Source organism: Amblyomma mixtum, chromosome 5, assembly GCF_055824585.1.
Source record: "Amblyomma mixtum isolate Tamu chromosome 5, ASM5582458v1, whole genome shotgun sequence".
NCBI lineage: Eukaryota > Metazoa > Arthropoda > Arachnida > Ixodida > Ixodidae > Amblyomma > Amblyomma mixtum.
The window spans coordinates 176,922,592-176,944,780 of NC_143016.1; the positions used below are offsets into that span (position 1 = coordinate 176,922,592).

The 22,189-nt window shown below is 48.8% G+C and overlaps 1 protein-coding gene across 1 annotated transcript in view; it reads right to left on the bottom strand.

Moving 5' to 3' along the window:
• The window catches only part of LOC149344801 (uncharacterized), a 76,722-nt gene that overhangs the window by 11,249 nt on the left and 43,284 nt on the right, over positions 1–22,189 (bottom strand). The window contains exon 8 of the mRNA XM_089547309.1: positions 701–813. Within this exon, the coding sequence (XP_089403435.1) occupies positions 701–813 (113 nt within the window). The remainder of the gene's footprint in view (positions 1–700; positions 814–22,189) is intronic.

Genomic DNA, 22,189 nt, shown 5'->3' on the forward strand with positions numbered 1-22,189 from the left:
TTTCAAGGGGTGGGCCCACACCCCAATGCTTTCGCACTTCCTTCTTTGAGTGCGTGCTTAAGTTTTTCCACAGACAGCCTTCGTCAGAAGTTTAGAGCCCCGGGGGTTTGCTTCTAAGCCGTGTGGTGGTGCTCCTGTGGCATTCATGAGAGTCCTGTCCGTCAGAGGAGGCACGAAAAAGAAGTTACATTCAGGCAATTTTGAACACTAGGGATGCATTTCTAGCCACACTCTTTGGCTCGGAAGTAAAACCTTCTTGTTCCAAACTTCTGACAAAGGACGTGCTTGGTAAAGAAGCGCTAGCGGAAGATAGTGCCGCTGTATGCCTTTTCCCTAAGCATTTGACCCGCTGCTAACCACGGCGACGAACTAAGAGTCAGGGCATATGAGTGTCTAGAGAGTAACATTAGGACGCGTGCTTGTGGACAGTGAGCGCTGTACAAGAAAGCTAACGCCGCGTACACATGGCAGCTTACACAGCACCGACGCTTAGAAGCCGAACTCGATTGGTTAAGATTGCTTTCCTATGTCGGCCAAGAGATGGTGGGAGTAAGTACATGCTCATGGGACTGCGTGTATGAAAACCCCAAGCGCTCTCCGAAGACTCTTAACTTCGAACACTGAAACACTAGTGCCGTTTGCACTGCTTTAATACGACAGCCGCGTTGTGCGCACATTTGGCGCTTATTGTGTTCTTTACCTTTCCGTAGCTGTTCGGAAAATAGAGCTGGATGTTTCCGCGGCAGATTTCCCTCGGCCTGCTGGGTGTAATAAATGGGAGGCTGGTCAGTGACTGCCGGAGACGTGAGGTCACTGCAAAGAATAAAATATACTCATTTAGAAATGTACAAATGTGCTTCTCACCGAAATAAATGTTTGGGCTTGGTGGCAGCTCGTGGTGAACCTTACAGCACAGAAAAGACTCGACTGAAGTAATAGTACGAGTTGGAGGCTTATATAGTGCTCGTGCAATCGTGTAATACTTCTGCGCCCATATATTTGCTCCGCTATTTTGTTCACCGTGATGCTCGCACAGCTTAAAACAGTCCAGATGCAAGTAACGGGAATGTAGCGCGAGAGGAAAGGCATAGAGCATCGAACCAAACATAGACACTTCATTGTCCTCAGGGAAGATGAAAAGACGGACTCGATGTCGTACGTGCATGATACCCATTCTATTAATACTTCTGTTCGTGCGAGTTGGTTCAATTCTAATAATATACGTAATTGCGCGTAGAAGACGAGACAAAACGGAGAAGCACGTGCAACATGTACAGAGCACACACGTCGCTCATGTTTGTCCTGTATATAATAACAATAATACTTTGTTTCCACCAAACCAAATACAATTTGATGGAGGAAGGGAGAAAAAAAGCGGCTATCCGCTTGACGGAGTTCTCCTCTCCTGTTCAGACGGCGGTGACAAAAAACGAGGAACTAAATTGAACATCAAGTCATACATGAATAAAAACATCAATATAGCAATGTCTGTAACCAAACAGAATACGCAGAAATCAAAAAGGGGTATCAGCAACGAGAAAGGGGTATCAGCACAGTAGACGACCAGTCGTCAAATAACAAAAAGGGTGGAGAGCAATTCATAAAACAGGAGTTGATGTATTAGCACTTAACGAAATGAACAATCACACTACGCAGAGAGGAGATGGGGATTTCACGGAGGTTTACGCCTGCTTCAATTAACTGGTTTTGTAAATACGGTAGTTGGTAATTAATTCTTTGACGACCGTAGCTAGTTCTTGTTAATGGTAAAACCCATTGTGGTTTGTGGCGATGCGGATATGGTGAATCGGACTGATGCAAAGGAGCCATAGAGGAAATGGTGTCAACATGGCGCTTTTGCTCAACTGTATACACGCGCAGCAGTCTGTAAGCATAGAGGTTTAATGTGGTAATAATGTTGAGGTTAGTTATCAAATCCTGAGTTGTGTGTCTAATGGGCAAGTCATAAACTATACGAAGGACTTTTTCGGAAATACTAATATCTTGTGTAAGTTAGTATGTGTTGTTGTTGCCCACACTAATGTGCAGTAGTTTAGGTCTGAACAGAATAGGGAATTATATAAGACAAGTTTGACTGTCTGTGGTAAAATATGTCTGTGGCGTGATAGAAAACCTATAACCTTAGATGTCTTCAACATGACATGACTGACATGGTCATCCCACAGCATATTTTCGTGAAATTAAACACCAAGTGATTTGAATGATTTTACTATTTCAATTTCTTGTGATATATAAGAGAGAGCTAGTTCTGCACTAAAAGTTTTATTCTTCGGACGGAAAATTACAGCTTTGGATTTTGACACATTTATTGAAAGAAAATTTGAGTCTGACCATTGCTCTGTGTATGTGTTTCTTCGTTCTTTCCTGTCTTCGAAAAATTACCTACCTTATCAGAAATTATATACATTTCATGCACATCTCATTCGCTTGATCATTAAATCGTTTTAATGGCAGCCGCAGATGCGAAGGCTGCCTTGAGGCTAGCACAACAATTAAATCAGCATGACCTAGGTATTTTCTTCCTTCACTCTGCAGCACACAAAACATCCGACGGACACGATGCCTAGGGTCGATTGAGTAGGTAATTTGAAATAAAGACACCACGCTGGCGCCAAAACTCCTCGAAGCTCTATGGTCATTATATCAAAGGCAGTCACAGGAACGAATTGTCGTTTCTCAGTGCCATGGCGGGACTGGTGAGAAGTGCATGGCCTTCAACATTACGCAGTATTTATGCATTGTGCTCTAAACTACGCGACTTTGTGGTCCATATGCTGCCTGTCATGCAGATCCGTGATGTCTGTCTGCATATTAGGCTTCGTGTGATATATTTGCATTTCATTGTATGTATGCATCACGTGCAGAAGATATTGCACAGCTCCAGCTGAGTTTCGCAGTTTACGCAGATTTGCTTAATTTACCTAGGCTGCGCAGACTTGCCTCCAACTATAGCTTCACTGTGCTCTCCACACTGTCGTTTTGCTAGGAACGTGGAACGCGCCTACGCTCTGACTTCCCCTCCACATGGAGCTTCCATAATGCTAACCTTTAACCTGTACTCTCCTGTTAAACGCCACCCACCTACGGTAGGAGACACGCCAAGCTCACGCGCCGACAGCGGTATCCTTTGACCAGGCCACCCGATGACCCCATCAGTTGAAACTGGCAGCTACGGAACAATGGAGCGACATCTGACTAGTTACTGCCGAAATGAATTAGTTTTCGATTCCCAGGATAGTGCGAGAGTATTTCTAGACGCTTATGTCCCTTGCTCTCGGCGTTACCATAACGTTCCGTACTATTGCCCACATTTTCAGAAATTATTCCGGACGCATCTGTTTTAAATTTTGAAACGTATTAACGTCCTTACCAAATAATAGATAACGAGCACAAAGTACGGACATGGACGAAATGAGGCGATGGAAACAGCCCTCCTCCAGTTCCCTCACTTTCTCCGTGTCCGACTTTCCGCTACTCTATTGGTTCTTAATATGCCACGTTAAGCACAGCAGCAAGTACTGTTCAGTTAAGTTTATCAGACCATCTGTCTTGCCTCTCCCTTAATTTTTACTTTTGGCATCCGGGTTATTTGAAAGAAGCCATGAGGAAAGCTACATTAAAGGTGATGGTGAAATGCTCGCGCTTTCACGAATTTAAAATGATTAAAGCAATAAAGTGACTAAACAATTAAGCATAGAAAATCAATTCACTCTTGAAGTGTACTTCTGCCGTCGTCTTCTTCTAATAAGACCTACTCGGTCACGACACGCTCTAGGTCATCATGTTCTTCCGTTCTCATCCGTGTTTCTGATCACCCTCCAGCCCTTGATTCTAACTTAATTCCGTACTTTACCTCCGAATTAGAAGACATTCAAAGCAGGTTTCCTCGCGTCCTTATCATTTTAAGAAGAGAATAATAAATGACGACTGGCGTTTTCCAAATTGCCATGTTTCTATGCTTGAAAAATCCTGTGAAACAAGGCTTTTCGAACTCATCACTGATGTTCACTCGGTAAATCACTCATTGGGTTTGAATGATGCCGTGTTCATTGCTTTTTCGAAGGGACTCGACCGAGTATCTCGTTATCACCAACTTATACAAATTCGAACTTTTAATCGTAATGAAAGCATTTTAAATTGTTCCAGAACTCTTTAAAATACAGATCGCTGGCTGTCCTACTAGACTACTTTGTTTTATAGCCTGCAGCTGTTAAATCTGGAATTCCTTCAGCTTGATTTTGGTAATGTTAATCGATATTAAACACACGTCACAACATCAGGATACTGAAATCTGATCCTTCTGTAGAAGATGAGAACCGTTAGGTACTTTAATCTGACGAAAAATGACACCATATATCATTCACTGGACTCTAGAATATCATTTATGTGCAACAGGAATAGTAATGATTCCTGTTGCACAGAAATGACATTCCTGTAAGGAGGCGTCTCACACAATTAGCGTAGACGGCCACAGTCTTTGTTCGAGCGGTGCTGCTTAGCAGGCCAGCGTTCGGAAGCACAAACACAAACTCCGTCAACTTCGTCTTCTTTCTTTCTCTCCTTCGTCGGCGCTAGCCGCTGCGGCATCAAACCCCCACTATCTTTCTTACATTCCTAGCAATATCTCGTAACAAATTCATCTTTATGAAGAAGACTGTGTCATTTTTCGTGAGATTAAAGTACCTAACGATTTTCATCGTCTACAGGAGGATCTGATTTCATTATCCAGATGTTCTGACGTCTATTTAATGCTAATTCAAACAGGTAATAAAGTTAACTACACTGAGCTCCAGCTCATCATTCTCATATAATATCGACAGCTGTCCCATTGAGCTAGTAAATCAGTTCAAATACCTCGGTTTCATCGTCTCAGCTAAATGAACATGGAATCAGCACATAAAATACACCATTAGCAAGGTGAATAAACGAGTAAAACACAACATGACTGTGATAGCGTCAAGTGCATGACGCGTCATTTTGCCATGACGCGCACTGATAGCAGCAGCGGGTAAGCAACCGCTGCGTATAAAAGAAGCGTCAGAGAAATAAACGCGGATTCCTTGTCCTGCACCGGTCTTCGCTGGTTCTCTGCTGCGGCCGCTCGGCTGCCGCACGCTACTACATTACACTGGCGACGAAGGTGGGATCGAGGCGGCTGGCTGCTTTCTTCAGCTGCTGCTGAAGACTACTATCTGGCGGATGCTGCAATGGCGAAGGTGGGAAAAATTGATACTTTTGACGAAAGGAGCGACAGCTTCGAGTCCTACTTGGAAAGATTTGAGCTTTACGTCTTGGCAAATGATGTGGCTGAAGGCAAGAAGCTAGCCGTATTGCTGACTGTAGTAGGACCTCGAGTGTATGAAGTATTGAAGAACCTGCTAGTTCCGAATTCCCCTGCCAGCAAAACGTATGACGAGGTCACGGCGCTACTGAAAACACACTACAGTCCCCGAAAGGCCGTGATTGCGGAAAGGTGCCGATTTAACCGAAGATTGCAACTTGAGCAAGAGACTGTAGCCGAATTCATTGTGCAGCTGAAGCACCTGGCCAGAACTTGCGAGTTTGGCAAGTTTCTCGACGAAGCGCTTAGAGACAAGCTAGTCGCCGGGCTACGCTGCGTCGACACTAAGCGTGAGCTGTTTGCCGCTGAAAAGCTGACGTTCGAAGAGGCGTGCAAAATTGCGTTAAATCGTGAACTAGCCACCACCTAGACTCAACAAGTAAAGCTAGAAGAGCTCAAAAGTATACCACAAAGGCGCTCAGGACTAGAAGTTGGTGTTCTGAGTCAAGGCTACCGTGCTAAGGACAACTATCGAAGCAAGACTGAGCCCCTAGAGTGCTTCCGTTGCGGTAAACGCCATGCGGCCAATAATTGCCGATATCGCAAGTACAAGTGTCATAACTGCGGAGAGCAAGGTCACTTGAAATCAAAGTGCAGGCAGCGCACAGGCAAACCGAACGCGCTGAATGTGACCGATAGCTCGGCCGATGAGTCTGACGAAGAGCAAGAAATATACAGTATTACAACAAATAAGTCTGCATACTATGTCACAGTTCTGGTGGAAGGACAGGCGTTAAGGATGCAAATAGACACAGGGGCGTCCGTCACCGTCATGCCGAAGTCAGTTTTTCTTCGTAAGTTTCCCCATCTGACAGTAACGATGGCTACGGTTCTTTACGAACGTACACAGGTGAACTAGTGCCGGTCGTAGGGTCGGCTAATGTGCGTGTTGAACACGCTAATCAAACTGACGTTCTACCTGTTCTGATAGTACATGACGGTGGGAAAGTGCTGCCGTGTCTGCTCGGCCGCAACTGGCTGAGGAAGCTGAAATTAAACTGGCAGGAAATTCATGCTATACAGCAAGACGACGCCGTGGAGGAACTTAAGAAGTTTCAGGCTTTGTTTTCACCGAGGATGGGGCTGATAACGGGCTACAAAGCACAGGTCCTCTTGAAGCCAGACAGCAAGCTAATATTTTGCAACGCCCGCCCCGTGCCTTTTGCATCGAAGTAAGCTGTGTCCGAAGAGCTAGACGCCTTGGAACGGGCGGGGGTACTGAAAAGGGTCGCCAGAAGCGATTGGGCGACTCCGCTGGTAGTGGTACCGAAAGACGGAGGAGCAAAAGTGCAGTTGTGCGGTGACTACAAGGTCACGGTGAACCCTGTGCTGCTGACTGAGCACTACCCTCTTCCCATGCCAGAAGATTTGTTCACAACATTGGCAGGCTCAAAAGTATTCTGCGTCCTAGACCTTGCTGCCGCTTACCAGCAAGTCGAACTTGCCGAAGATGCAAAGGCGATTTTAACTATAAACACCCACCAAGGCCTTTACCAGTACCAGCGGCTCCCTTACGGCATTGCCAGTGCTCCTGCCATATTCCAGTCGCTCATGGACGGGCTTCTCAAGAGTATCCCTCAAGTAGGGTGTTATATTGATGATGTCATCATTGGGGGTTCAAGTGAGAATGAATGTCGGAAAAGGCTGGAAGAAGTTTTGACACGATTGCAGGAGTACAATGTGACGGTTCGCATGGAAAAATGCAAGCTCTTTTGCAGTGAAGTCCGCTATCTGGGCCACATAATTTCAGCGAATGGAATAAAGCCACTGGGATCGAAAACAAGGGCAATAGAGCGTGCACCGGAGCCTACAAATGGTACTGAACTGAAGTCTTTCCTGGGAATGGTAACATTCTACTCCAAGTTCCTGTCGAACTTGGCGACTGTGGCTGCGCCGCTCTACGAGCTCCTGAAGAGGGGCACGCATTAGAAATGGACAAGGGAGTGTTCTCACGCGCTTCGAAAAACAAAGAACTTGCTCACGACCAGTCCGGTACTTGCTTACTACAATCCGAAGCTACCCTTGGCTCTCAGCTGTGATGCGTCACAGTATGGGCTCGGCGCGGTTTTTTTTCACATACTTCCCAGTGGGCAAGAAAAGCCTGTCGCTTTTGCTTCCAGGACGTTATCGCAAGCTGAGCGTGGCTATGCCCAGATCGAGCGAGAAGCGCTGGCAATAATCTTTGCTCTTAAGAAGTTTCATCGTTACCTATATGGAAGGGCATTCACGTTGTTCACGGATAATCAACCATTACTAGGCATCTTAGGGCCAGGAAGCAGGTCTCATCTTTGGCGGCTGCTCGAATGCAACGGCGGGCGTTAATCCTGGCTTCTTATCGCTACGACTTGAGATATCGGAAAGGATCTCAAATGGAAGTGGCGGACGCGCTGTCCAGACTGCCTGTTGCAACCGAAAACAGCGTTGATGAGACACATACGCTCGCTGTTTTTGAAACTACGCCACTGACGGCTAAAGACGTTGCCAAAGCTAGCAAGTATGACGGCATTCTCAGCAAAGTCTACAGATATACGCTTGAAGTATGGCCAGCACAAATCAAAGATCCTCAACTTGTACCGTACTATAAAAGACGTGCGGAGCTGTCGCTGGAAGCAAGATGCGTCACATGGGGCAGTCGTGTTATTGTGCCAACAAAGATGAGAAATGCAGTGTTGAGTCTGCTGCACACGGAACACCCCGGTGCTTCACGCATGAAGATGCTCACACGTAGCTTGCTCTGGTGGCCAGGGCTAGACGCAGACATCGAAAGCACGGTAAAAACGTGTAGCATTTGCCAACAAATGCAAAATAGCACTCCCCGTTCTCCACTCGAGCCATGGCCATTTCCCGCCCGCTGCTGGCAGCGAGTGCATGTGGACTTTTTAGAGCGCAGCTCTTTGGCGTCCGTTCCTGGGTTTCGCGTCGTCGTCGGCGTTGTCGTCGGCCTCGTAACCAGCTCCGCCCCCCTTTCATCCTCCCAGCGCTAGCAGCGACCGACTGATACCGCTGGATGCCGCTGACGCCGCTAGAGTCAAGATAACGTGACTGCATAGAACACCGTCGCCGCCATGCAGAAAGAGGAGGAAAGGGTCCCCCCCCCCCCTGTTCTTGTGTGGCTGATAGGGTGCTCTTCAGTTGCCGACGCGCCGGTTATTTGACGTAGGCCCCGGCACGTCGACGAATACGTGACCACCTTCCCACGGCTAGACCTGGTTCTTAGCGCTGCGGAAGCGAGGGTATCATATTGTTTGTGTCGGCATCGGCGGCGTTGTCCCTGAAACCAACTCCGCAGCTGGGGTTGACTCACTATCTAAAAGGTGAAACAGCTTATTTGCTGCGCTCAAATTTCGCATTAGGAAGTAACGTAATCGTCGGTAATTTTTTTGATTTTGAAAAAACGACATTTCTTTTGTGCGTGGACTCGTTTTCAAAGTGGATCGAAGTGTTTCCTACGCGCTCTGCTACAGCCGCGAAGACTATCGAGCGCTTGCGGAGTCTGTTTGCTGCTTACGGATACCCTAAACAGCTGGTTTCTGATAACGGCCCCCAGTTTTCAGCGCAGGAGCATCCAGGACTTCCTCGATGCCTGTGGCATCCGACGCACGTACAGCCCGCCATACCATCCGCAGTCCAACGGGGCTGCCGAAAGGTCGGTGCAAACTGTAAAAAGGAGTCTTCGTAAGCAGCTTCTGCACGACAACAAGGGAGGTAACAACAGATCGATGCGGGAGAGACTGGACGACTTCCTGCTGGCATATAGGACAACCCCTAACACGGCAACAGGCAAGTGTCCGGCTGAATTGTTTCTGAAACGAACTCCACGCGCTAAACTGTCATTACTAAGGCCATCATTTCGGGATGACATGCAGAGTAGGCAAGAAGGTCTAAAACAGCAGCATGACCAATGGAGATCAACTTTCCGTTCGTTTAAGGAAGGAGACTGGGTGTACGTGAAGACTGTCCGGCAAGAGAAGGTGTCATGGACGGAAGGGCGTATAGTGCGGCTATTCAGCCCTGTGACCTATCTCGTAGAGACTCAGAACACAGTTCGGCACGTTCATGTTGATCATTTGCGATCGCGCAGCTCTTTCCAGTATGTAGGACTGGACGACCCGACACCGACGACTTTGAGCGTCATCAGGAGACGCTCCCCTCCCCACCACAAGAGGCGCAGCATGACGCGGACGCGGCAGTACCCCCTATTCGCGATGATGCACCAACCCCTACCCCGCCACCACAAGACGGGCAAGAATTGCAGCTGCCAGCTGCTCACAACGCACATACTGAGGCGCAAGCTGAAGCGCCTTCCGACTCTCCACCAACAACACTGCGCAGAAGCCAGCGCGCCCGGAAGCCACCAGACCGATATACCTCCCACGATTTCCGCCACTGCAGCTAATGAGTGGAGGCGAAGATCTTGGAGGGAAGGAATGTGATAGCGTCAAGTGCATGACGCGTCACTTTGCCATGACGCGCACTGATAGCAGCAGCGGATAAGCAACCGCTGCGTATAAAAGAAGCGTCAGACAAATAAACGCGGATTCCTTGTCCTGCATCGGTCTTCGCTGGTTCTCTACTGCGGCCGCTCGGCTGCCGCACGCTACTACATTACAATGACCACACCTGACACAGAGATTCTGGTGTACAACGCTCTAGTTATGCCGCAGCTGGAATTTGCCTCCATTATTTGCAGTTACTCGAATACTTACCGAACGGCTCCATTAGTTTTATAACAAGCAACTGCACACGTCAAAGAATTACGGGGCCGATGGCTTGGTATTGCACTTTACTTTTAGTTGACCTAGTAGAAAATAATGCCTACAAAAGAACTTCATGGGAGCGCAGAAAGAGAGCCGAGAAATAAGTTGTAAATAGAAATTCGGCTTTTCAGTTGTCTTGCTAGAAAATTCGGCCCACTTTTTGAGTTGTACGTTTGGGAACCCAGTTTGCCTTTTCTTTTTGTGGAAGTATTTTTAAAGATAAAAATCAGCGTTCATTCGCTGTAGCAAATGTGGACTCGCTGTTTTTCGCGTATTCATTTAGCTCTTTTAAAGGCTCCCGCTTGTGTAAGTCAGATGGTGCTTAACTTGTCTTTCTTAGCAGAAGTCGTTGATGGGCTGAGCTTCGGACAAAGCGGAAGTGGCAGTATAGCTCTGAAATCAAGGGTTGACCTATTTGTGGGATCTGTTTTCAATGACCAGGATGTGCACTACTTGGTCCGTGTGATCACGTCAGCGATGCAAGTGGCACTGATGCTTTTTGAAAGCCCAAACAAGGCATAGTTTTCTGATGCATCGAAGATGGGTTTTATCATTATAACGGTAGGCAATGTCTTCGCATGTACTGAAAAAGCTACGTAACCAAGTGGTTAATGCGAGCCTGTGAGCAGGCGGTCTGTGCTAGCAGTCGGCGACGCTTGGCGAAGCTTAGGAGGCTACCTTTCATCCGTGGCATTTGTCTGACGCTGCGGAACAGTGCCACAAACCACACAAGAACGCAACACAGTAAGTTAATTATACCATCCTCTAACCACGCCCCAGGCTTCCGCAGTGTTTCTCCCGTGAAAAAGTGCGACTTGTACTGAATAGCTCGCCAATTTCGACATTCCGGACAAAAACACTTAGCGATGGGCTCGTTTTGCGTCGGCAAAACGATTTCATGTCTGAACGAATTCCTGCACTTTGCTCGCGCATGATGTAAGCGGACACTGACGACCGGTTGAAGCAGCGGGTAGCATATTTAGCACCAACTATTTTAATTTTGCCTTCGTTGAAAGATCTGCCGCAACAGCATACCGTAACATCAGGTATGCTGTTGCGTATGAACATCACTGTAGTCATTTGATATTGCTTTGTCCACAAGATCGCATAGGCGGTGCTGGCAGTGGGTGGGCTCGGTGGCATTGCCTCGATAAGGTCATCTAACCCGATGATCTTCGCCATGCAGGTCAGTCAACCCTACTGCCTGTTTACCAAAATATCAAGCAACTATTGTCTTCTGGAGCTGCCGAGCCCATAGTGCTGCCTTGCTATTGCTCATGAATGTGCGAATGTTATTCGTTCTTCGCTATTGCTGGCCGGAGACATTGAAACCAACCCAGGCCCCGACAGAGTTCTCGAAGAACTGCAAAAGCTTTCTGCCGGTCAGTCCCAGCTAATCACTGAGGTTTAGGGACTCAGGAACCAGCTCACGTCTACCGAAAAAACTACTGCCTACATAAGTAAGAGACTGGCTGACCTTGAAACGCTCCATCAAGACATAGCTGCCCTACGCACTGACCTAGACACAATAAGCGCTAACACAACTGAAATAACCTGTCAGATTTCTGAAATAGATGCCCGCATAGACGATGCCGAGAATCGTTCACGTCGAAACAACTTAATTTTCTACAGCATCACAGATGACAATCCATCTGAAACATATGCCCAATCCGAAGAAACATTCATCCGCCACTGCTATGGCACCCTGAAGTTGACAATTGATCCCAAATAATTAGAGCGTGCTCACCGTCTTGGGCGCCACTCAACCGAACATCTTCGCCCAATAATAATTAATTTCTCCTCCTTTAAAACGAAAGAGCTAATACTTTCCAAAGGCACTATGCTAAAGGGTACCAACTATAGCATTGGCGACGACTTTACGCCGCGTTCGTGCCGCACGGAAACAGTTCGTTGCATTCGCCCAAAGCAAAAAAAACATTTTCATTGCACTACAAAACACTGCATATTGGTTCGAAGCGTTATGCATTCGACGAATCCTCACAGACGGTACAAGAAATCGCATAGCAATCGGCTCAGCATCATGCAGCTGTACGCTCATTCAATAGCCCTCGAGATAAGGTTCCAAATCTTTCTTTTTCCATTATCTTCACAAACATACGCAGCTTTATTCCCAAGCGCGAGCATGTTTCTAATCTTGTTTCCTCATTCGTAAGCAGCATACTTATACTAACTGAAACGTGGCTAACAAGTGACATCACCGATTCTGAAGTTCTGTCCGACTTACCAAATTTTAACGTGCTTCGGAAGGATCGCAAATACTCCCGAGGCGGAGGTGTTCTTATTGCCACTAACCAACAGTTCACCTGTTCTATTATTAACATCGATTCGGAGCTTGAAATAGTGTGGGTAATTCGTCGTTACGCCCCCCAGTTAATCACACTAGTTGTCTGCTATTGACCTCCCAGCAATAACCCAAATTTTCCGCATAGCCTTGGTTGTCGCCTGAACCAACTTGATACTAAGTACCCAAACGCGTTCATCCTTCTGTTAGGCGATTTCAACTACCCTAGCGTTAATTGGCAGAACATAACATCAACAGGCAACGCAGAAATAACGAATTTTATTGATGTGTGTCTATACCTTAACCTCACCCAATTAGTAACAGAACCAACACGATTTACACATGAATCTTCTAACATTCTGGACTTGATATTGACTAATTGCCCTGAGAGTTTATCATCCCTTACTTATCTCCGTGAAATTAGCGATCACAAAGTTTTACATGCCACCTTCAGCTTTGCCATCAATTTGCTCCAAACTTATCAAAAAACAACGATCCGCTTGTACGAAAGAGGTAATTACGAGGCGATAAACAACCAACTGCACAACTTTTTCCCAATTTTCGAAACGGGCTTTCAAGACCAATCTGTTCAAGATAACTGGCAAACTTTGAAAGCAAAAATATTAGAACTTGCGTCTGAATTTATTCCCGCCATAACATTTTGTGCCAATCGTCATAAGCCGTGGTTCTCAAAGTCATTAAAAACGCTCGAGAACAAGAAAAAACGGCTATTCCGAGCAGCAAAACTCAACCCAAGCGCATATGCTTGGAGTAAGTATTACGAGGCTGAGCACGAGTATTTACAATCCATTCGAAACGCTAAACGCACATTTTTTTGTGTAGATCTGCGAAAGATCTTAATCAACAATCCGCGAAAATTCTGGCAAGTACTAAACCCCTAGCAGACACGAACTATCACCCTTACTAACGCACTTGGACAAGAGCCCAGCGACGTTGAATGCGCGAACATATTTAACACTGCATTCGCATCTGTTTTCACTGACGAAACTGACACGCCACTACCTGATACAACTGCATTTCCAATATCTCCAATGCCTTTACCCACACTTTCTGCACATGGAATTGCCTGTATTATCGAAAATATTAAAATATCATCTTCAGCAGGTATTGGTGGAATAACCTCGAAGCTGTTAAAAAATACTCGGCACAATTCTGCAGCATTCTTACCTTTACTGTTTGCGCAACCACTTCACACAGGTAACATAATGCCACGTATCATTGCAGTGTGTGTTCGTTCACGCTCAAGGCAGCAGGAAAGGGTCGTTATCACTTTTGTTCGTGGCGCGAGAAGCGACCAGACTAATCTCGATAGTTCGCAGCCATGAAAGGCTGCATCTAGGTTTTTCCAGATTACCGTAGATGATCTTGACCTGTTATCTGGAAGTTTCCTTGCCGGCTTTAAATTGAGCAATGCCACGAGCGGCGGACATTCGTAGTTCGACGATTGACGAGCACGCTTGTTGCTTACGCCGCGTAACGTGTTAATGCGCGTAACGTGTTTTTTTCACAACACGTGGTTGGCCCTACAGCCGAGCAGCCGCCGGCATTTTTCGTTAATGTGCGTCGCACACTGACGTCGTTGACTGCCAGCGTGCCCGATCTGGATGTTGATGAAACCCCGCCCTCCAGGATGTGTGAAGCACTAACGGTCGCTGCGCTGACCCGCGAACAACTCCAGAAAACGAGACGGGCACGCTGGCGCCAACTGACCTCAGCTACGCTCCCTGCAGATGTCAGGGACTTCGGCTGGCTGCGAGGCTGGCGGGTCCTGCCCACAAGAGACCGCCTTGCGGCGTGGGGCGTGGCGCCCTCCGCCCGATGCCCGCAGTGCGGTCTGCTTGAAACTTTGCAGCACGCAATGTTTGAGTGTGTAGTTGCGCGCACCTTTTGGACATTAGTGTCACGCATGTTTTTAACCCGCCTGGAAGCGCGCACTAGTTCTCCCGAAGTGTTTCAAAATATGCTCTTGTGTGTCGGCATGTTCGTTTTGTGGCGGCAGCGTGGAGTGGCATCCTTAAATGGGCGTCCGCAAAGAACAATGTTCCCAATGTTGCAGCGCCTGCGCACGCGCCTCTTTGAACAAGCATGCATGGACGCTCTGTCAATGAGCGAGGCAGAGTTTTTGCGCGAATGGTCGACATACTTTATCGTCCTGCGCGGCGGTCGAGTATCGGCATTTTTACTGCATTACTGACGTGCTCAGTGCTGCGTCACTGCGCATGTGCTTGACTGATCAGAGCATTAAGTTCATCTGTTTTGTTTTGTATTTTCTATGTTAAAACAGAAAAAATAAACTTCTCTTTCTACGCCGCCACCGAGTGATCCAGTTCTTTTGCGGGCGCAAGTCAGCCCAAATAAAGAGCTTCGTTTGCAAGTCTTTCTTGTGTCTTCCTGACCACTGGACTGCCGTCACTACGTCACATCTGGTGGAGGTGCGGGGTAGCCTTCCATGTACCGGACACCCCCAGCAAGTCGCGACGCCAGCCCTTCGAGTCATTCACCGCAGGACCTGAGTCCAGTCCACCGCGCAAGCCGACGTCTGCTAGGAGACGCACCTGAGTTCGGGATTCTGCCTGACCCTACCCGGAAACGAAAGCCAGCAGGAACGTCCACCATGAGCTTGCCCCAGCCGACGGCTCCAATCATTCTTCACCAGCCCCGGGTGCCACCAACCTTCGACTCTTCGCCTGGCGCCGACCCCGAAGAATGGCTGGAACAGTTCGACCGTGTGGCTGCCTTCAACAACTGGGATGATGCTACGAAACTTAGGTACGTCTTCTTCGCATTGGAGGGACCAGCAAAAGTCTGGTTTGAGAATGAGGAAGCTAACCTCACGAACTGGGAAACCTTCAAGGAGCAGCTTCTAAAGACCTTCACGAACGTTGTGCGAAAGGAGAGAGCCCAGCAGCTGCTACAGTATCGCATACAACACCCAAACGAGACCGTTGCTGTGTACACTGAGGAAATGAAGCGTCTCTTCCGGCGTGCCGACGCAAACATGAAGGAAGAAGAAAAAGTAAGGTTGCTCATGCGAGGAGTTAAAGAGCAACTCTTTGCCGGCCTCGTCCGAAACCCACCGAAAACTGTCGCGGAATTTGTAGAAGAAGCATCCACGATGGAAAAAACTCTGGATGCCCGAGCCCGCCAGTATGACCGCCAGCAGCGCATTTTCTCAGCAAGCTGCCTGGACACCGCTAACAGCAATGACCTGCGGGATGTTATACGTCAAGTTGTGCGAGAGGAGCTCCGACGATTGCTGCCAACGGGAACGCAGCCGCAAATTTCATCGCTCACGGACGTCATCAGGGACGAGGTTCAACAGGCCTTGGGTGTGACGCCGACACCCACGCAGCCTCTGCAGCGACCAGTCATGACTTACGCCGCAGCTGTGCGCCGTCCTGCCCCTCGACGACGGGACCCAAGCCCCTATCGCCCTCAGCCAGCTGCGTTGGACCGCCGCCCACTCGCCCCAACCCGCCCGTCCTACGAGCGACGCGCGCAGCCGAGGAAATGCGACGAGTGGAGAACTCCCGACCAGCGCCGCCCACTATGCTTCCACTGTGGCGAAGCCGGTCACGTCCTCCGGCACTGCCCATACAGAAGACTGGGCATCCGAGGGTTCTCCTACGACGCTCCACGACACCGACCCGGCCAGCGACCAGCCGAAATCGAGGAGTTTTTGCGTCGGGAAGAATACTCATCGCCGAGCCGCCTATCACGTTCCCCGTCGCCATCGTCCCCGCGCTTTGTATCTCCTAGCCGAGGTTACGCCATGCGTGGACGCTCCCCCAGCCCCCGAAGGTTAATTTAAATAAAGCAGCCTCTGGAGGTGAGGTTGCTTCTAAGCGCAATGATAAAGATCCTCCATCGACGAGTACTCAAGACCATGCCTCAACTACGACGACAACACCGATGACGACAACACCGACGACGACAACACCGACGACGACAACACCGACGACGACAGCTCCGACGATGACAGCTCCGACGACGACAGCTCCGACGACGACAGCTCCGACGACACCGACGACGACGACGACGACGCGGTCAGACTTGAAGCTTTTACCGTTGCCCAGTAAAGTAACGTCGCAGTACGCCCACCGCAGCCTCACTACTCGACGAAGCCGAGATCGTACACCGAAGACAACGTGCAATGCGAAAACGCGAACAAGCGACCTTGAAGTTATGATCGACGATCACGCGGTTACTGCCTTGGTGGACACCGGAGCTGACTACTCCGTCATGAGTGGGCCACTCGCTGTCCGACTCAGGAAGGTAACAACCACTTGGGATGGCCCGCTGATCCGCACCGCAGGTGGTAACCTGATTACGCCGTCAGGACGCTGCATGGCGAGAGTTACTGTAAATGGGAGAACCTACGCGACAACCTTCCTGATCCTACAGCAATGCTCGCGAGACGTGATTTTAGGAATGGACTTCCTGAATGAACATTGGGCGATCATCGACCTTCGATCCAAGTCGATCAAGCTTTCCACGGACAAAGCCATATCTGCAGCGACGACAGCGACTCATCGCGTTGCCTTACGTCCTTAACGAAGTACTGAGCGTGCCGCCCCGATCAAGTGTCTTCGCCTGCATAGGTACTGGAGACGTCGAAACTGCCGAAGGCGTCGTCGAGGGGAACACCCAGTTACTCCTTGATCGAGGACTGGGCGTCGCAAGGGGAGTCGCCCAAATCCGAAATGGCCAAGCCCAGGTGCTGCTAACCAACTTCACCGAAGAATACCGGCATCTAAACAAAGGTACGACGATCGCTTTCCTCGACGAGCTGGCAGACATCAGAGACATATGTGCCCTACCCGACCAACCCCTAGAACCATCTAACCAAGGCCATCAACCAACGTTTGATATCAACCCGGCATTACCACGGAGCAGACAAGAACAAATACGCAGTCTTCTTCAAAAGTACAGCCATTGCTTCTCATCAGCATCGAATGTGCGAAGAACCCAGCTTGCCAAGCACCGCATTGTCACAGACGAACACGCCCGACCACTGCGACAGAGCCCCTACCGCGTATCGCCGCTAGAACGCCAAGCTATTCGCAAGCAAGTTGAGGAAATGCTACGTGACGACGTCATCCAGCCATCAAGGAGCCCCTGGGCAGCACCAGTTGTCCTAGTGAAAAAGAAAGACGGCACCCTTCGCTTCTGCGTCGATTACCGCCGCCTGAACAGCATTACGAAGAAGGATGTCTACCCCCTCCCCCGCATCGACGACACACTGGATCGGCTATGCAACGCTAAGTACTTCTCATCGATGGACCTGAAGAGCGGCTACTGGCAAATTGAAGTCGACGAAAGAGATCGCGAGAAGACTGCGTTCATCACGCCAGACGGACTCTTCGAGTTCAAGGTGATGCCATTCGGCCTCTGCTCTGCACCAGCGACGTTCCAGCGAGAAATGGATACGGTGCTCGCAGGCTTGAAGTGGCAGATTTGCCTCGTCTACTTAGATGACGTTGTTGTCTTCTCCTCAAACTTTGAAGACCACCTCAGGAGGCTTCGGATAGTGCTGGAAACGATCAAGTCTTCAGGCCTGACACTGAAACCAGAGAAGTGCCACTTCGCCTACGAGGAGCTGCTGTTCCTTGGTCACATCGTAAGCAAGGATGGAGTTCGCCCAGACCCCCAGAAGACGGCTGCGATCGCAGAGTTTCCACAGCCTAATGACAAGAAAGCTATACGCAGATTTCTTGGATTGTGCGCTTATTACCGTCGATTCGTCAAGAACTTTTCGCGCATCGCTGAACCTTTGACCCAACTTACCAAGGGGGACGTGCCTTTTAAATGGGAAATGCCGCAAGAGGAAGCTTTCAAAGAGCCAAAGCGCCGCTTACAGTCCCCTCCTGTGCTCGGGCACTTTGATGAAAACGCCGAAACCGAAGAGAGGAGAAAGTTATCGCGTACGCTAGCCGTTCACTGTCGAGAGCCGAAGCCAACTATTCGACGACAGAGAAAGAATGTCTCGCCATAATTTGGCCCACGTCGAAATTTCGCGCCTACCTATACGGACGACCATTCAAGGTTGTGAGCGATCACCATGCTCTCTGCTGGCTGGCCAATTTGAAAGATGCCTCCGGCCGCCTTGCTCTTTGGAGCCTGCGTCTTCAAGAATTCGACATAACTGTAGTCTATAAATCTGGCCGCAAACATTCCGATGCAGACTGCCTATCGCGAGCCCCCGTAGACGCAGCACCGGAAGAAGAAGACGACGATGCTTTCTTAGGACCGGTAAGCGCCAGCAGTTTCACGCAGCAGCAGCGCTCAGATCCTGAGTTGCAAAGCCTAGTTGATTATTTTAAAGGCAAGACCGCATCGCCTTCCCGGGAGTTCAAGCGCCAACCGTCGTCCTTCGTCCTTCACAATAATGTCCTCCTGAAGAAGAACTTCGCGCCCAACAGGACAGTACATCTTCTTGTCGTGCCCAAGAATCTTAGGCAAGAAATTATGCAGGCATGTCATGATGAGCCGACTGCAGGGCATCTCGGGATTGCTCTCACGTTGCACCGCATCCAGGAGAAGTACTATTGGCCGCGGCTAGCTACCGACGTTTCCCATTACGTGAAAACGTGCCGTGAGTGTCAGCGACGCAAAACGCCTCCGACTAGACCAGCCGGACTCCTCAACCCCATACCACCTGCAACTAAGCCCTTTCAGCAAATAGGAATGGACCTCCTCGGCCCCTTTCCGACTTCTTCATCAGGTAACAAGTGGATCATCGTGGCCACCGACTACATGACCCGATACGCCGAAGCAAAAGCGTTGCCTAATGGTACCGCAACAGAAGTCGCAAAATTTTTTGTCGAGCAAATTCTCCTGCGACACGGCGCCCCCGAAGTGCTCATCACAGACAGAGGGACGGTATTTACAGCGGAGCTGACGCAAGCCATTTTAAACTACAGCCAGACAAGCCATCGGAGGACAACTGCCTATCATCCACAAACCAACGGACTCACAGAGCGTCTGAACAAGACCATCGCAGACATGCTCTCCATGTACATCGACGCCGAACACAAGACGTGGGACTCCATTCTGCCCTACGTGATCTTCGCGTACAATACTGCCGTCCAGGAGACAACCAGGTTTACCCCATTCCAGCTGGTATACGGCAGGAAGCCCACGACAACACTCGACGCAATGCTCCCGCACGTTTCTGACGAAGACAACCTCGACGTCGCCGCCTACCTTCACCGCGCCGAGGAAGCCCGAAGACTTGCGCGGCTTCGCATTCAAGACCAGCAGCACACCGACGCCCGACGCTACAATCTGCGCCGACGAGACACGCATTACAAGCCAGGTGATCGTGTTTGGATATGGACGCCAGTTCGCCGCCGTGGATTGAGTGAAAAGTTGCTGCGACGCTACTTTGGCCCGTACAAGGTTCTCCGTCGCATCGGTGACCTCGACTACGAAGTCATCCCCGACGGCACGACAACATCTCAGCGACGCCGCACACGCCCGGAAGTCGTACATGTCGTACGCCTGAAGCCATATTATGAACGCTAAAGGACTGGAAGTTTTCATTGTCCGTGTTTATTCTCATTTTAAAGCATCGATACGATGCTTCTTTGGAAGGGGGGTAATGCCACGTATCATTGCAGTGTGTGTTCGTTCACGCTCAAGGCAGCAGAAAAGGGTCGTTATCACTTTTGTTCGTGGCGCGAGAAGCGACCAGACTAATCTCGATTGTTCGCAGCCATGAAAGGCTGCATCTAGGTTTTTCCAGATTACCGTAGATGATCTTGACCTGTTATCTGGAAGTTTCCTTGCCGGCTTTAAATTGAGCGATGCCACGAGCGGCGGACATTCGTAGTTCGACGATTGACGAGCACGCTTGTTGCTTACGCCGCCACCGAGTGATCCAGTTCTTTTGCGGGCGCAAGTCAGCCCAAATAAAGAGCTTCGTTTGCAAGTCTTTCTTGTGTCTTCCTGACCACTGGACTGCCGTCACTACAACGTGACATTAAAAACGTGAATATTAAAATATCATCCTCAGCAGGTATTGGTGAAATAACCTCGAAGCTGTTAAAAAATACTCGGCACAATTCTGCAGCATACTTATCTTTACTGTTTGCGCAACCACTTCACACAGGTAACATACTCAGCGACTGGAAAGTGGGGAAGGTCGTTCCAGTGTTCAAATCAGGTAACAAAGAATCACCTTTTAACCATCGTCCCATCTCTTTGACTAGTGTGCCATGCAGAATTATGGAGCATGTCATTTTTTCGCAAATAATTCATTTTCTTGACTCGAACCATTTTTTCCATCAATCTCAGCAAGGATTTCGTAAGGGTTTCTCCTGCGAAACACAATTAGCGATTTTCGTTCATGATCTGCATATAAATCTTGATTCTAACCTTCAAACCGGCGCAATCTTTCTGGACTTTGCTAAAGCCTTTGACAAGGTACCTCATAAACGCTTACTACTAAAACTTTCCCTGTTAAATTTACACCCTAATGTTTTACAATGGCTAAAAAAATTTTTAGCAGGTCTCCCCCAGTTTGTCCATGTTAATAACCAATCCTCTAACTCACTCCCAGTCACATCAGGCGTTCCTCAAGGTTCAGTGCTTGGTCCCCTCCTCTTTCTTATATATATCAACGATTTACCCATGCATGCTTCTTCTAACATCCGCATGTCTGCCGATGACTGCGTCGTCTACCGCACAATTAATAACCCATCCGATCAGCTATCACTCTCAAACAACCTAACCTGTATAAAAGACTGGTGCAGCCAGTTGCTCATGGAGCTTAACTCCAAGAAATGCAAACACGTGTCATTTCACCGCAAACACAAGCCTCTTTTATTCCCTTACGTACTCTCTGGCGTTGCAGTAGAATTAACCAAATCCTATAAATACCTGGGTGTAACCTTAAGCCAAGATCTAACCTGGAATCATCAGCTAACAAAACCCTTGGTTTCCTGAAACGTCATTGGCGCCATGCACCGCCAAACGTTAATCTTCTTGCCTACGCCGCCGCGGTGGCTCAGTGGCTATGGTGCTCGGCTGCTGGCCCGAAAGACGCGCGTTCGATCCCGGTCGCGGCGGCTGAATTTCTTTGGAGGAGAAATTCGAGGCCCGTGTACTGTGCGATGTCAGTGCACGTTAAAGAACCCCAGGTGGTCGAAATTTCTGGAGCCCTCCACTACGGCGTCTCTCATAGCCATAGTCGCTTTGGGACGTTAAACCCCATAAACCAAACCAATCTTCTTTCCTACAAGTCCCTCGTTCGAACAAAACTAGAATATGCATCCCCCATTTGGAGCCCTAACCAAATCTATTTGTTAACATCACTAGAATCGCTACAGAACCGAGCCACTAGATTCATTCATTCATGTTATTCATATGATATCAGCATATCATCTTTAAAAGCGCAGTTGAGCCTAACAAACCTTGCCTGTCGTCGTCGCATCGCCAGTATGTTTATTTCAGAAGTTTTTTTACACCTCATTGCGTATTCCACCCTAGATTAGCCCCCCAGCACGCATTTCACTCCGCCTTGGTCATCCCCGGAAAGTTTGCCGTCCACAGACTCATGCCATAACGTTTGCCGCGTCATTCTTTCCTCGCTCAGCCAAAGACTGGAACGGCCTTCCCCACAACGTCGCTGCAACCACCTGTCCATCCTCATTTTTGAATTATATAACTGCCATATTTAACGAATAACATCTTTGTACATAAAATTTGATTCTATCTGTAGCCAACCCTTATGTAATACCCCAT